This window comes from Mesocricetus auratus, unplaced genomic scaffold (genome assembly GCF_017639785.1).
Source record: "Mesocricetus auratus isolate SY011 unplaced genomic scaffold, BCM_Maur_2.0 Super-Scaffold_100006, whole genome shotgun sequence".
NCBI lineage: Eukaryota > Metazoa > Chordata > Mammalia > Rodentia > Cricetidae > Mesocricetus > Mesocricetus auratus.
In genome coordinates this window covers 44,085,110-44,101,605 of record NW_024429190.1, presented here as the reverse complement: position 1 = coordinate 44,101,605, position 16,496 = coordinate 44,085,110, and the positions used below count along the sequence as shown (strand labels likewise).

The 16,496-nt window shown below is 43.0% G+C and overlaps 1 protein-coding gene across 1 annotated transcript in view; it reads right to left on the bottom strand.

Annotated features, from left to right (window-relative positions):
• Positions 1–16,496, bottom strand: part of Klb (klotho beta) — a 33,774-nt gene extending 17,278 nt beyond the window's left edge. Inside the window, 2 exon segments of the mRNA XM_005074378.4 lie at positions 15,671–16,444; positions 16,446–16,496. Coding sequence (XP_005074435.3) covers positions 15,671–16,444; positions 16,446–16,496 — 825 coding nt within the window.

Here is a 16,496-nt window from a genome sequence, read left to right as displayed (position 1 = left end):
GATTTAAAGTAAAACTAACAGGAATTAACCAGCCTAGTGGAAGAGAAGTAGCTCTCTATTGACTAGGTAATTAAAGGACAGATGCCTTAAGTTGTGATAAAATCTTGGGCACATCAGCATAAAACATAGGAACAGCACAGCTTAGAGGGCAACAGGTTTGTACCTTCGCAGCACATTTGTGACCTGGACTTCTGGATCTCAGGTGTCCTCACAGCCCAAGGTGACCTTCGTGCTTCACCCCGCATCTTGCTCCCTCGCTGCTGTTTGCATAAGCTATCAAGGAATCTCAGGTTATCGTTGCTCTGACCGAAGGCAAAGATATGTCTCATTCGAGGACCTGGGGGTGGTTCTCCGAGCAGCACTTATGGCTATGATTTGACTCTGTCAAGTAGCAGGGAAAAGGCTTTGACCCAAATCCTGCAGATGTGTGGATGGAGGACACACAGAATGGCCTGCAGCCAGGACCCTTGCACAAACCTCCTGTGGTTTCCCAAGGTTACCTTCTATCTTGTCCAAGGCCATCTACCTTTGGAATGATTGATTGAAGGGTGTCTCAACCTTTGTTCTTTAGACTCAGTAGCTTGACAGCAACCTAGCTAGCTGCCTTTTACTTTAGAGCCAGATCTTGGGATTCAATACCCCTGAGAGATAGTAGGTGTCCCAAAATTTCATCCCTACTCAGGTCCCTCCTGTGTCCAACAGGCTGGCCTTTTTAATTCCTTCAGGGGCCCAGGCTGATAAATTGGAAGGGTGGTGGGAAGCAAATACAATAATAAAACAGAGATGAAGAGGTTAAGGGTCAGAATGGCGTGGAAAAATGCTGGTGGGAAGGGTGGCCTGAGGGCAGGTGATGAACCCAGCCATCATTGGAAGGCGTTAAGGTGTCCCTGATCATTTGAAAAGTTAATTTTCCTCCTGTTGGGGGTGCCTGGATGGAGTGGAAGGGATGATTGGGCATGGATGGGTATGATCAAGATATTTTGTTTACATTCATGAAAATGAAGAATAAACAAAAGATACTAATTTTTTTTCAGGGACAGGTGTGAGATTGTGCATAACCTTTAACAACAGCACTTGGGAGGCAGAGACAGGTGGATCTCTGTGGGTTCAAGGCCAGTCTGGTCTGTGTAGAGAGCCAGGCCTATATAGTGAGACCCTATCTCAATAATTAATAATAATAATACATTTAAAAAAGAAAAAATAGAAAGTCAATTTTCCAAATTTATCAGATTTCAGTTACATATTGATTGAAATATCTTCATGTGGTTTGTAAATTTGTTGGTTGTTAAAGCTATTGAGTAGAGAACAAAATTAAAAACAAACTTTACTTTAAAATATCACAGTCGCCGGGCGGCGGTGGCACACGCCTTTAATTCCAGCACTCAGGAAGCAGAGGCAGGTGATTCTCTGTGAGTTCGAGGCCGGGCTGGACCAACAGCCTCCAAAACAATACAGAGAAACCCTGTCTCATAAAAACCAAAATAAATAAATAAAATAAAATAAAAATATCACAGTCACTATGTATGTTGGCACACACTTATAATCTCAGAACTCTGGAGGCTTGAGGCAAGAGGATGAATGTAAGTTTGAGGTCAGTTTAAATGAGTTCAGGATGGGCCTGGCTATGTATTGGGACTCTAGCTCAAGACACTAAAATGCAAGCAAGCAAATAAAAGTCATAACATAACAAAATGCTTTCATATTTTTGTGTTCCCTTCCACCTGTTAGAAAGTATTTACCAGCTGACATCAGTTTAAACATTTTTTGTGTCATAATTTTGATAATTATCAAAACAATGTGACAATTCCTGATTTGACATGTGACTTCCTTGGTCAGCCCTGTCTTTTGATAGAAATCAGTTTGTGTTTCTCTTTTACCTGTCATATTCAAGGCTTCAGTAACTGGCTTTGGGTGTGCAGGTTTTAATTTATTTGAATTCTTTCCTGTCAGTAACAGGAACAGAATGACTCTGTAACAACCCTAACTGTTCTGGAACTCACTCCGTAGACCATACTGGCCTCAAACTCACAGAGACCGGCCTGCCTCTGCCTCCTGAGTGCTGGTATTAAAGGCGTGCACCACCAACGCCCGGCTTGCTGACTATTTTTAATTTAAAAAATATTACATTTATTGGAACTAGAGAGATGGCTCGGAGGTTATGAGCATTGGCTGCTTTTCCAAAGGACTCAGGTTAATTCCCAGTACCCATATGGTAGTTCTTAGTCATCTATAACTACAGGTCTAGGGAATCTGATGCCTTTTTCTGGCACCAGACAGGCAAGTGGTATGTAGACATGTATTCAGGCAAACCACACATTTATGTATTCGTGTGTGTGCACAGGTACCTAAGTGTGTGTACGTGTAAACACATGTGTCAAGACAACTTGCAACAGTCCATTCTCTTTTTCCATCGAGTGGGTCCTGGGGATTGAACTCACGTCATCAGGCTTGGCAGCAGATGCCTTTACTCACTAAGCCATCTCTCCAGCACCGGTCAGCCTATTTTTAAGAATTGCTTCAAATATTTCCAAATCACTTCCCACACATTTTGCCCATTGGTATGAGTGTTCTTTGACCATCGGCTGCCAAACTTTGACAGTTCTGTTTGCAGGGAAATTATCCTTGAGCATATTATGAACATATTCCTCACTTAAATTCTCCTGCTGGGGCAACGACCCTGGTTCTGAACGTTCTCTCTCTTCTTCTGCTGTGACTGAGGTTTATGACCTTGTCAAATCATTTCCGCTTTAGAGTCTTAGTTGCTTCCCTCATTATAGTGAGCTGAAACTAAACACCCCTAAGAACTGTTGCAAAGCAGACAGAAGGCTGAAGATGGCCCGTACTTTTCAAGGGTTTGTCTAGAATGCTGGAAACCCTAAATTCAATCTTCAGCAGGCATACACTGGGTGTGGTGGCACATCTATAATCCCTACAGCACTCCGGACTCAGGAGGATCAGGAGCTCACGGTCAACCTTGACCACACTGTGAGTTCCAGGCCAAGTGGTTCTGAATGAGACCCTGTCTCAAAGCAACAGCAAGGAAGTCCCAAACCCCAAAAGAACAAGCTGCAAGCAACTCTGCATCCTCCTGAATGCTGCAATTGCAGGTGTGTGGCACTGTGGCCATACCTGGCTATTATGTCATCCTGTAAAGATGGTGCCACTTTTCCAGCTTTGCATCTCTATGTGCTTCTGGAATTCAGAACTCTCTAGAAAACTCATAGAAGACCTGCCAGCAAATCCTCCCACCCCAAACTGGAAAGCCATGTTGTCCAAGCGCCTGGCTTAGCTTGTAACACTGATGGGGAAATCCCTGTGTCTCTTTCCTAGAACCAGTAATGCTGGCACTGGACATTTTCCTTAGGGGTGGCAGAGGCCACAGGAATCCCTCAGGGCATTCCTGCATTAACTGCCTTTCCCAGAAGACTGTGGTCTTTACACCACCATCAATGTCAGATGCAAAGCTCAGGGATGTGGTGCCTGCATAGCACTACCCTCGTACCAAGGAGCGTGCACATTCCTAGAGGTGACTGACTTTCATCGTCAGATAGAATAGTGGTGACATTAAGAACAGGGGAAATACAATAATATAAATAGCAAGAACACATTTCTAGCACCAAATATTCCAGATGCTCTACATGTGTTTCCCATTTATTTATTGTGTATGTGTGTGTGTGTACGCGTGCATCTGCGCATGCATGTTTTACATGTGTGGAAGCACAATGGTGTATGAGTTTGTGAGTGTGTAGGCAAGGTCTCAGGGGTAACTAATACGGCCAGTCTTGCTGGTCAGCTTGCTCAGTCCCTTGTGTCTGTTTTTACTTCTGTGGCAAGTGCTTTAACCATCAAGACATCTGTCTATCAAGTGCTTTAACCTTTGAGACATCTTCGCACATCTGTTCTCTCACTTAAACTCACTTAAGTCCTATGGAGCAGGCACAATCATCCCCATTTTAAAGGACAGGAAACAAAGGGGTGGAGAAACACAAGGAAAGCCATCGGAGAGTCAGAGCTTTGACTGATCCTTCGGTCTGCTTTACCAGCTGGGCATCTTCTCAGGACCCAATCATGTAGAGAACCCACAGGGTTGCCTTGTTTTGCTTTTCCTTAAAGTTATACATCCATCAGCAAAAGCACGTTTATATAAACGTTTTTCTTTGAGACAGGGTCTCACTATGTAGCCCAGGATGTCCTGGAATTCCCTGTGTAGACCGGGCTGGCCTTGAATTCACAGAGATCCACCTGCCCTGTTTCCAGGTACTGGGACCAATGGCTGGCGTGTACCATCGCGCCTGCCAACAAATATTTATTTTTAAAATGTAGGGCACCACTGTAGATAGACATTTAGAGAAAGGTGACCAGCATAAGCCTTCGGGGTGGGGGAACAGCTCTGGTAGCTAACAAATAAGAAGATGAGAGAAGAATGTCTCCATATTCCAACCTTTCCAAATCAAAGCTGAGAACCCAGGGTTGGGGATTTGCACCGTTAGATTGCTTGCCTGACTTGCTCAGTTCTAGCATTGCTCTCTAGTACTACAGAACCACCTGTAATCTCAGCACGGAGGAGTTAGGGAGTTAAAAGTTCAAGGCCAGCCTTGGCTACATAGTGAGTTCCAGGACAACTATGTGGTGGCACTCTGGAAGCAAGTCTCCATGAGTCTGAAGCCAGCCTGGTCTACATAGTGTGAGTCTTTGTCTCAAAAAAAAAAATCAAATAAAAATAACTGAAATTAAATGCTGTCATATGATTTAGCTTTTGTAAAACATACAGAATACTGTAGATAAATGTTTAAGTTTACGTGCAAAAGCTTTTGGACACTGATCTCATTGCTATGTTTTGTGTACAGGATCAAGGGGGAAAGAGACAAGAGACCTTTTGCCTCTAACTTAATGTGTCTCAGTGCAGCTTGGTTTAGCAATAAAATGCGCTGTTTTTATAGTTTGAAAGCCCAGAGAAGCAGGCTTAGTGGCACACACCTGTAATCCCAGCAGGCTGACTCAGAAGAATCTCCCACTGCAGTCCAGCTTGGGTTAGCAAGCCCCTATATTTTTGTTTGTTTGTCTTTTCAAGACAGGGCTTTTTTGGGTGTGTAACAGCTCTCTCTGGCTGTCCGGGAACTCAATCTATAGGCCAGAGTGGCCTTGAACTCAGAGATCTGCCTGTCTCTGCCCACCTAGTGCTGGGATTAAAGGTGTGCACCACACCTAGCCTAATGTAGAAGGTTTGTTTCCCCCTAAAATGTCCTAGAAAATGGCCTAGAACATAGTGATGTTCCCCTCAAGTCATGTTTTCAAACCATTAGTTGTCATTTCCAGGATTTGTAGTAGTTTTTACTTCTGGGTGGTGCATTTTCCAGGTATGAGTGTTCAAAGTGGTTTAGATCAGACTGCAATGTTATTCTATGATCATTTATAGTTACATTTATTGAAACTCCTGTTAATCATTCACTGAAGTTTAACTTTTTCTACTTAATGGTTAGAAAAAGTAAATATTATTCTCTTGTAGGTTTTAGAGGACCATTTTACCCTTTAAGTCTGTGACTCTTAGAAATAACAGGGTGTTGCAGTTGTAGAAACTGTCTTTGGCAATTTTCCACAAGCAGTTCTATCAGTTATTTAAGTTTGATTTAAAGCATCTCAAAGAGTAATGCTAACGGTGAAGCCAGGCATGGAAACAAACCCGAGAATCCAGCACTCAGGAGGCAGAGGCAGGAAGATTGGGGGTGGGAAACCAGCCTCACCTTCATAGAGAAAACCTGTTTGAAACAATAAACGAAACAAAAGAAAATAAATAAAAAGGGTTGGGAGATGGGATGGCTAAACTTGTAAAGGTGCTTGTAGCCAGCATGCCTGAGTTCAAACAATGGTGGAGGAGAAAAAATTCTACTCATACCTCCCCTCTTCTCCCCTCCCCCCTCCTCTCTTCCCCTTTCCTCTTCCTTTTCTGGATGTTATGATTTGAGGGAGGAGAGCCCACAAGCCACAGCATGAGCAGGAGGTCAGAGGACAACTGTTCTCCGCTTCCATCCTGATCTGGGGATTGAACTCAGACTGTCAGTCTTCAGGGCAAGTGCTCTTGGACACTGAGACATTCTGATGGCTCAAGGTTGCTAGTTTAAATCTGTCAGGTTAGTATTTCTTACATTTTATTGAAAACTAAATAAAGTACATTCTGGAGATGGTAGCACACGCCTTCAATCTCAGCACTCTGGAAACAGAGGCACGAGGATTTCTGTGACTTTCAGGCCTCCTAGAGCTATAGTGAGAACTTGTTTCAAAAGGAAAAAAAGTGTGTGTGTGTGTGTGTGTGTGTGATTATAATGTAAGATCTATGGTATTAAATAATTAAATGAATTATATTAACCAATTTATTAAAAGTCTAAATAATAGTGATAAGGGCACAGATAGTAGTCTAATATCCCCTCAATGGAAAACTAAAATTTTGAGCAAATACAATTAACATTATCAAGACAAATGAAAAATGCCATTTTTAATTATGTTAGGACTAACCTTTTTAAAAAAATGTTTATTTATTTTTATGTATACAGTGTTTTGTCTGCATGTTTGTCTACCAGAACAGGTCATCAGATCTCACTACAGATGGTTGTGAGCTGCCATGTGGTTGCTGGAAATTGAACTCAGGTCAATATGCTCAGCCTCTGAGCCAGCTCTCTACCCCAGGGCTAACCTTTAACCCCAGCACTCAGGAGACAGAGACAGGAGGATCTCTGTGAATTTGAGACCAGCCTGGTCTACAGAGTGAGTGTCTAAAGATTACAGACTACAAGAATAAAATATGTCAGGGCTAGAGAGAAGGCGGCTAAGTGGTTAGAGCACTGTCTGCTCTTGATATCCAGCACCCACATGGTGGCTTATAAGTGCCTGTGACTTCAGTTCCAGGGACTCTGACACCTCTTCTGGCTTCTGTAGGCACAAAGCACACATGTGGCACATGTAGGGAAAACACCATACACATAAACTTAAATAAAATATGTTAGCCATGGGCTAACTGGTTCATGGATCTGATGGCTAAAAACATAATAGTCTTTTAGCTCCAATTGTAGCAAAATTTAATTTTGATTGTGTCAACAATATCTTATAACTTCCCATTGGAGTTTTCAAAAGTTTTTTTTTTCCTGAGAAAACTTATGTCTTACAGTCTTTGCCTGTATATGAATAAGACCTCAAAAAGTCTCCGGTTGAGACGGCAAAGCTGGCTCTATGGCTGAGGACCTGGGTTTAGTCCCAGTGCTCATGTGACAGACAAGTGGGGTGTGGTCCACACAAACATTGTGCTGCCGGGACAGACTAAAGGCTCAGAGAGAGACCCTGCCTCAAAGGAACAAGGTGCAAAGTGGTGAGAAGACCCCGAAACCTCCTCTGGTCTCCACTTGAACACTAGATGTATTTTTAGAGATAGTGTTGGTGGGGGCTTGGCCGGGAGAGACTTAGAGGTGACCTTTAATCTACTTCAGTGCATCTCAGGAGCCTGCAGTCTTCCTGACATTCCAGACAGAAGTTTGGCCTTGTGTGGGCAAAGGAAGATTAGTAAGTCATGGGATGTATTTTTCATGTTTGTTTTTGTGGTATTAACACTAACCTTTGTTTAAGAATTTCAACAACACCTTTTAGAAAAAAGCTACCTAAAGACAGTTTCTTTTTGAAACAAGGTCTTAACATATCCAGCTGGCTTCCAACTCTGCAACCTCCTCAGCTTCCCAAGTGTTGAGATTACAAGTGTGTGCAATCTTGTAACTGTGCAATCTTACACCTCCCAACAATTTTCTATTCTTTTTACTTTTTTCTAAACTTTTAAAAATGTTTATTTTATTTATTATGCAAGCAGTGTTCTCCCAGAAGAGGGAACCAGATCTCATTACAGATGGTTGTGAGCCACCGTGTCACCGTGTGTGTGTTGGGAATTGAACTCAGGACCTCGGGAAGAGCAGCAAGTGCTCTAACCTCTGAGCCATCTCTCCAGCCCCCTTTTTACTTTTTTTTTTTTTTTTTTTTGGTTTTTTGAGACAGGGTTTCTCTGTATTGTTTTGGAGGCTGTCCTGGAACTCACTCTGTAGACCAGGCTGGCCTCGAACTCACAGAGATCCACCTGCCTCTGCCTCCCGAGTGCTGGGATTAAAGGCGTGTGCCACCAACGCCCGGCCCCTTTTTACTTTTTTAAAAAAAGTTTTGATTACATCTCTAAGATTTACTTTGTGTGTATGGAGACCGTTTGCCACAGTGCGCATGCGGAAGGCAGCTTGTAGGTGTCGGTTCTATCTTTCCACCATGTGGGGGGGTGGTTGAGCTCACATTGTCATGGTTAGCAGTCCTTCATTATTTTTAAATATTTGCTTTCTTGTTTTATTTTTATTTCTTCTTATGAAAATTGTGAACACAAAAATGGAAGAGCATGGCAGGGTGGTGGCACGTGCCTTTAATCCCAGCAGTCAGGAGGAAAGAGCAGGTGGATCTCTGTGAGTTCAAGGTCAGCCTGCTCTACAGAGGAAGTTCTAGGACAGGTGCCAAAGCTACACAGAAAAACCCTGTCTCAAAACACAAAATAAAAAAATAAAAGAGCAGCCGGGCGGTGGTGGCGCACGCCTTTAATCCCAGCACTCGGGAGGCAGAGGCAGGCGGATCTCTGTGAGTTTGAGGCCAGCCTGGTCTACAAAGCTACACAGAGAAACTCTGTCGTCCCCCCCCCAAAAGAGCATGATGAATGCTCATTGACACAGCACTCAGCTTTCATAACCCAGGCTATTAAATTTTTTTTGTGAGGGGGGCAGGGATGCTGGGGATCAAACCCAGAACCTTGCTCACTTAAAAATGTTAAGGAGCCGGGCAGTGGTGGCACACTCATTTAATCCCAGCACTGGGGAGACAGAGGCGGTGGATCTCTGAGTTCGAGGCCAGCCTGGTCTACAAGAGCTAGTTCCAGGACAGCCTCCAAAGCCACAGAGAAACCCTGTCTAGAAAAAACAAACAAAAAGTTAAGGTTTACCTTATTTATATATATACGGGAGTTCCTGGGAGTTGTTAGTTATTACACTCAGATCCTCTGCAAGAGCAGTAAGTACTCTTAACCACTCAGCAACCTCTCCAGGCTCTCCATGGAAGGAGGTTTGTTTTACTTGTTTTTTAGTTTTTTTATTTATTTGGCTTTTTGAGACAGGGCCTCATGTAGCTCAGGCTAGCTATGCAGGTGACAACCCTGAACTCTTGATCCTTCTGCCTCTACTTCTCAAATTCTGGGATATCCCACCACACACACACAAAGTTAACAGCTAGGCATGGTGGTGCTTGCCTTTAATCCTAACACTGGGGAGGCAGACACAGGCAGTCTCTGTGATTTCAAGGCTAGCCTGGTCTACGTACTGCGTTCCAGGATAGCCAGAGCTACATAGTAAAGCCCTGTCTCAACCTCTCTCTTCACTAAGATCAAATGAAAATAAAGAAGCAAATAAAATAAAAAGTGTTAAAATAAAAAACTCATTAAAATATTCTATTTATTTCCATGTCATATACTGAACATATGCCCAGCATTATGTGAGCTTCTCCAACTAACAATGCAAAGAAATAGTTCGACTAAGTCCTCAAAGAGGTGGAAAAACAAGGAAGAAAACAGACTTATCCCAAGCTCAGGAACCAGCCAGGAAGGGCTTGTCCTAGAGAAGAGTTTCCCAACATATCGTGCCCTAAGTGCCTCTTTCAGAGTGTGAGGCAATCTCTTGCATCCCTAGGGAATGTCAGACAGCGTGTCAGCATTTGTGTGTGGCATACAAAAAAGTGTTGACATAGGTTGCATTTCATAGAAAACCATGTTTTGAAGACTGTAGTGTAAAGTTCATTTAAAATACATTTTAAGGCTCAGTGGGTAAAGGGGCTTGTTGTGAAGTCTGATGGTGTGAGTTTGATCTCAGAGACCCACATAGTAGAAGGAGAAAACTGATTCTCTTAGTAGACCTCTGACCTTTACACTGGAGTCCCAGCATGTGAGCAGCAGCCCATCCCAAACACACACATAATACTTTTTTTTTTTTAAGACAAGGTCTCTCTATGTAACTCTAGCTGTCCTGGGTGTTGCTAAGTAGCCCTGGCTGTCCTGGGACTCATTATATAGACCAGACTGGCCTCAAACTCATAGAGATCCGCCTGCCTCTGCCTGCCGAGTGCTGGGATTAAAGGCGTGTGCTACCATCATCAGGTTTATACCAGCTTTTATAAACATTTTTTAAGATTTACTTTTTAAATTCTGTGTATTTGTGTGTTTTTGTGTAAGTGCTTGAGTGGAGTTGCCCTCTCAGTTCAGAAGAGGGCATTGGAACTCCTAGAGCTGGAATTACAGGCAATTGGGAATCACCTAACATGGGTGCTTGGAATTGAACTCAGGTCTGTTACAAGAGCAATATGTGCTGTCAACCACTGACCCACCTCTCCAGCCCCCTCTTAAAAATATTTCTTAAAAACTGGGCGTTGGTGGCACATGCCTTTAATCCCAGCACTCGGGAGGCAGAAGCAGGCGGATCTCTGTGAGTTTGAGGCCAGTCTGGTCTACAGAGAGAGTTCCAGGACAGCCTCCAAAACAATACAGAGAAACCCTGTCTCAAAAAACAAACAAACAAAAATTCTTAAAGTATTGTGTCTTCCTAGCATACAAGTTAACTTTGAAGTTATCTGTGCACCTTAGAGATCCAATGAAAATCTCCTGGAGGCAATGTTGTCTTAGCCATGTTTCATCTGACCACATGTCCAATACAGATAGAAGTCACTGGTATTTAAGAATTGGAGGAAAGGGAAGGACTCTTGACTAATGTGGGACATCTGGCAATGTCTAAAGACACTTGGGTTGTCACAAGCCAGAAGCAGGGCTGGGTTCAGACTGAAGAATTAGATGGAGTAGGGAGAGCCAAGGCTGTTGATGAACATTGTAGACTGTGCAGGATAGTCCATCGCAACAGAAAGTTGCCCGGTCCCAAATGTCAACAGTTCTGGGGTTGAGAAATCTTCACACTGTGTCAACAGTGTATGTCTATGAAAGGTAACGTTTCAAAGCCACGTGATGGTCACAGCTAACATGGATGCCCACAGTGCTTTGTGGAGTAATGAACCGAATGGATGACTGCTTGCTAAGGAAACTTACACCCCTAACCCTTGGGACCGTGAACTCAGGGGCTCTAAGATGCCCCACTTTCAGGGGCAAACTTACAAACTTAGATTATCGTTCATATTTAGGGATAAAAATAGAATGAAAAATGAGTGCCATTATTGCCTTGACTAATATGAACTCTTTCAGCTTTGGTGATCAAAGAAAGAAGGGTGCCACCTAAGTAGGTCAACTATCTATGAAACTTTACTTGCTTATTTTGAAAGTTATTCATTTGTAGACATGTGTATATAAGTGTGTGTATTGGGGTGGTGGGTGCCTGCCATAGACCTCTCGGGAGCTTCTCTCCTTCCACCAGGTCACCAGACTTGGCAGCAGGTGCCTTATTAGTTGAGCCATCTTGCTAGTCCTATTTATTTATTTCCTTTATAGACAGGTTCTTACTATGTAATGCATGCTGGCCTAGAACTCAAAATCTTCCTGCTTCCATCTTATGAGTGCTATGAGTGCTGAGATTGGTGCATTGGGCTTGTATTGCTACGCCCATCGGAGTGCTGAACTTTAAAAACTGAACATAAGAGATCTCCTTCTTTCCCTTTTTAAAATTTATTTATTTAGTTTTGCCACAGGGTTTTGCTGTTTCCCTGACTGACCTGGAACTCCAAGTAGACTGGGAAGACCTCAAATTCACAAATATGGGTTTCCTGAGCATTAGGATTAAAGGCACATGCCTTCAAGCCCAGCTAAAAAATCCTTCTATAGAGGAGAAACCAGCATCAACCTATAAGAAGGAACGGAGATGATGGAGAGAGGAAAGGACCCTCTGAGGGCATCCTAGTTGCTGGATCCATTATCCCTGCTTAGTCAGTCAGGAAATTGCTCCTTTTTGCTTAAAGCCAACTTGAATTCGATTTGTTACTTGCAACCAACACATCCTCACTAACACACCACCAGATTAATATCGGCAATATCTCAAGAATAAGTGACAACAGAATGAGGCGACTGAGGTTGACGCTGGCTGTTTGATTACAAAGACTAAGTTAGAACCCGGAAGTATTCCCTCAGTGGACATCTACACTCTAACGTGTGCCAAATGTTCTGTGTTACATGCTGGAATCAAAACCGAAAAGCAAGCAAACAGTGCAGGTGGGATGGCTCAGCAGGGAAAGCTATTTCCACCATGCCCCAGGACCCGGGTTCCACCCCTAAGGCCCTTTGTCTCAGTGTGCCTATGCCAATGCTCCTCCTCAAACTAAATAGACATGACTTAAAACACAAAACCAAAGAAGCAAGCAAACGAAAACAGCAGCAGCAACAAAGAAAGTCTCTGGAGAAACTCTTAGTTTAACTGAAGAGGAAGAAAAGGATCAGGGGCTGGAGAGATGGCTCAGTGGTTAGAGCCCTGGCTGCTCCTCCAGAGGACCCGGGTTCAGTTCCCTCCTCCTCCCTGCCCCATGGCAGCTTGCGGCTGTCTGTAAGTGCAGCGCCCTCACACAGACACACACGCAGGCAAAACACAGGGCACGTAAGAAAGAAGGGTCAGATGAGACCACAGAAGGGACAGTTACCCCTGACTGGATAACCATCTAAAACAAGACGTCTTTCACAGCATTGGATGGGAAAAGCAGGGCTTTGGAAGGCATTTTATCTGGATAGAACATGGTAGAAGGGCTGGGTGAAGAGGACTAGCAAGGTAAGCCTGGGCCACTACCAACAACACATTATGATGGGTTGTATGGGCATCTAGAGGGTGGTACGATAGCAGGATGAGAGATTGACCAGCAAGTAGGCTGCTGTGAAGGCAGGGTTATGTTTTGAAGGATGGGCGACAAAATAAGATGTTAGCCCAAAAGCTTTGGGAAGCCACCAAAGTATTTCATTCAGGGAAGCAACATGATGCATATTTCAAATATTATTCTGTCAAATGGACATGATAATAGCTACCTGGTAAAGCTGTTGTGAAAAGTACATGCAAGAGTTAAAAGCTAATTAGATACTTAATAATGGATAAGTGTAAAACCAGCCCTTATTCTGTTCCAAACACTATTAACCACTCAGAACAGAACATCCATTGGTAGGCGAGATTATGGGAAATTCATGCCAGAGGTATAGACTTTCTTTAAGGAATGGTAAATTACTTTCAATAACATAGAGTCTAAGCCGGGTCATGGCTGGAGATGTGGCTCAATTGGCAGTTCTAGTATGCATGAAATATCAGGTTTGATCTCTAAAACTACATAAACCAGGAATGGCGGTCCCTGCCTCTATTCACAGCATGGAGGTGAGGTAGAAGGGTAAGAATTTCAAGGTCATCCCCAGCTATATAACAAATATAACAAATTCAAGGCCAGTCTGGGATGTATGAGGCTTCACCTTGAAAACAAAACAAACAAGCAAGCAAAAGCCCAAATTCCAGGTTCGTCAGTAATGAGCTGGGCAGTCCCTAAACCAGAATATCCAGAACATTTCAAGTTGAGATAAACGTTCTTTTCTTTTCTTTCTTTTCCTTTTTTTTTTTTTTTTTTTTGTTTGGTTTGGTTTTTCGAGACTGGGTTTCTCTGTGGCTTTGGAGGCTGTAGTGGAACTAGCTCTTGTAGACCAGGCTGGTCTTGAACTCATAGAGATCCACCTGCCTCTGCCTCCCGAGTGCTGGGATTAAAGGTATGCGCCACCAATGCCCGGCAAGATAGAGTTTTCAAGATCATTCTAGAACTAGAATGACTCTAGCGACTCTAGCAGTTTTACGATTTTTCAAAACCACCGAGAAGTAGAGAAATAAAGCATCCTGAGATCATGTAGCACTTGAGTTTTAAGTTAACTTTAATTTAATACATGTTTTGAACTAACTCTAAAGAATGCTTCTCCTGGGTCACAAGGAGAAACAAGAGGGGGAAAATTCTGTGGTGTAGCATAAAATGTCAAAACAATCTCTTTTATGAAAATGAAAAGGCTGAGAGAGATGCAGGGAATAAGTTCACTCCAGGCTACGAAAGCCTTACGAGATTTCTCTCTGGTGCAATAGGTCATTGGGCTGTGCTGCGAATTTCCCTGTCTGACTGATTTCAGGGGACTCCTTTGACCTTGTTTAGGCTAGTGGTTTAGAAATCATAAGGACATCAGAGAAGTGACTTGGGAAAACATGATCATCTCAAAATAAAACCTTCTGAGACGGCTCAGAGGATCAGTGGATCAGGGCACTCGCAGTCAAGCCAGGTGACCTGAGTTTGCTCCCCAGGCCCCACATGGGGGGAGGAGGAGAGAACCGATTCCTACGAGTTGTCCTCTGACCTCCACAAGTGTTCCGTAGCACGTGCACAGGATTGGTGTGCACACACACTCACACAGTCATGCTTAAATGCAGTAGAAATAAAAAAGTCTAGCTGATAAAATAGAGGAAAAGGGAAAACACAAATATCACTTTTAAAAAGCTATTTTGGATGCAACAAATGACCTTGAAGGCATAATGCAATCTGTTTCTTGCCAAGGGAAGGTGTGACCGAAACCATTGGACTAAATATATAAGATATATATTTACATGAACTATTTATCCAAGAAGCTGCATATGATCTCAGATGTTAGCTTCCCACGAGGCCGCGCCTCTCCAAAGTCCCTAGCTTACTCTTTAATAAAACAGATTTAAAGCAAAGAACATTTATTTATGTTGCCTGTCATTCAGCCCAGGTTCATAGCCACTGAATTTTATTCTGAACCATGGCAAGAATTTTTTTTAATGACAAAGACATTTAATCTCATTGGGCTACAGTTCCCTCATCTTTAAGATGGGAGTAGTACAAATGAGGGCCTATTTCATGGTTGTTATGAGGGTCAAACCTGTTACACGAAAAGTGCTTCCTATACCTGTGGTACACAGTAGGAGATATTATTTTTTTCTCCACTTTCATTATTGTTTTAATACAAGGAACATTTCCCAGCATAAATTTTGACTTCTGACACACGTTGCTTTAAAGACCTCAACAGGGCCTACTATTCCCAATCTCTGTATGATTGGTTTCATTTAGCTCCCACATGAAATGCCAAATGTGGGTTGCAAATCATTTCATTTTTTGTATTTAATATGCACAGGTGAGCTACCCCTTACTATTGCTAAGTAATACTAAGAACAAAAGCAACTAATCTGTATTGAGAATAATAGTGTACTAACATTGTTCTGGAATCCAGATGTGTTGTCAGAAAAGAAAGCCAACCTCTAAATGTGCAAAGAGCTGCTTTACTACAGAATAAAACTAGGCTCCTAGGTTCACATTACTATATCTATGCTATATACTATAACTATACTACATAACTGTACTATATGCTATAACTAGAGATTTTTAAAAATGGCCTTAAGTTCAAGCTGTGTAGGAAACTAACTAAACTAACATATTAATGCCAGCTTTGGAAGATGAAACACATCCTACTTTAAACATAAAATTGAAGGACAGAATTTGTGAGTTAGCATAAAATGAGTGGTGTTGGTTTTTACTACCCTACCCCTTAAGCAGAGTGTTTCTTTTAACCCCCACCCCTATGTTCTGAAGCTCTTGTGAGAGGCCAGCTGTACAGTACCTTGATCAGGTTGTGTCCCACAATGTAGACAGCTGTTAAATTTCCCTTCTCTCCTGGTGCATGCATACCTGTGCCAAACCCATGCCAAGCAACCAGGTAAGGGTTGTGAATTGTAATCCAATACTTGACACGGTCTCCAAAGGTCTGGAAGCAGTATGTGGCATAGTCATTGAAGAGATCTATCATAGTTGCATTTTTCCAACCCCCATAGTCTTCCTGTAGCGCCAAAGGCAAATCCCAATGGTATAAGGTAACGATGGGCTCAATATTCCTAAGTACCAGCGAGTCCAGAAGTTCGTTGTAGTATTGGAGACCTTTTGCATTCACGGCTGCTACTGTTCCCTTGGGGAACAACCGTGGCCAGGAGATTGAGAACTGATAAAAAGAAACTCCTAAAAAATCCAGAGCCAATAAGTCTTTTTCCAGAAAAACGTAACTGTCGGCAGATTTCTCTGTGATGCTGACATCTCTCAGGTGTGTGTAGATGAAGCGATCCCAGATCGAGGGTCCTCTTCCGTCAGCCTGCCAACTCCCTTCCACTTGAAATGCTCCAGTCCCGACACCCCAGAAAAAGTTTTTAGGGAAAGTGTCATAGAGAAACAGCTGACTTGCATTCACCGGACTCACATACTGTTTTTTATCCCATATCGCTTTCCCGTCTCCGGAGAATCCGGTAACAGCTCGCAGCAGAACAAACGCTGACAGCACGACAGATCTTTGCAGTGCCCTGTTGGACATTGTTTTCTTAGAGCGTGTGTTTCTTTCATACGAGCTGGAGAAAAATCCATTCATTCCCTGGAGACCCGGCTGCACAGCCTGCCTTCAT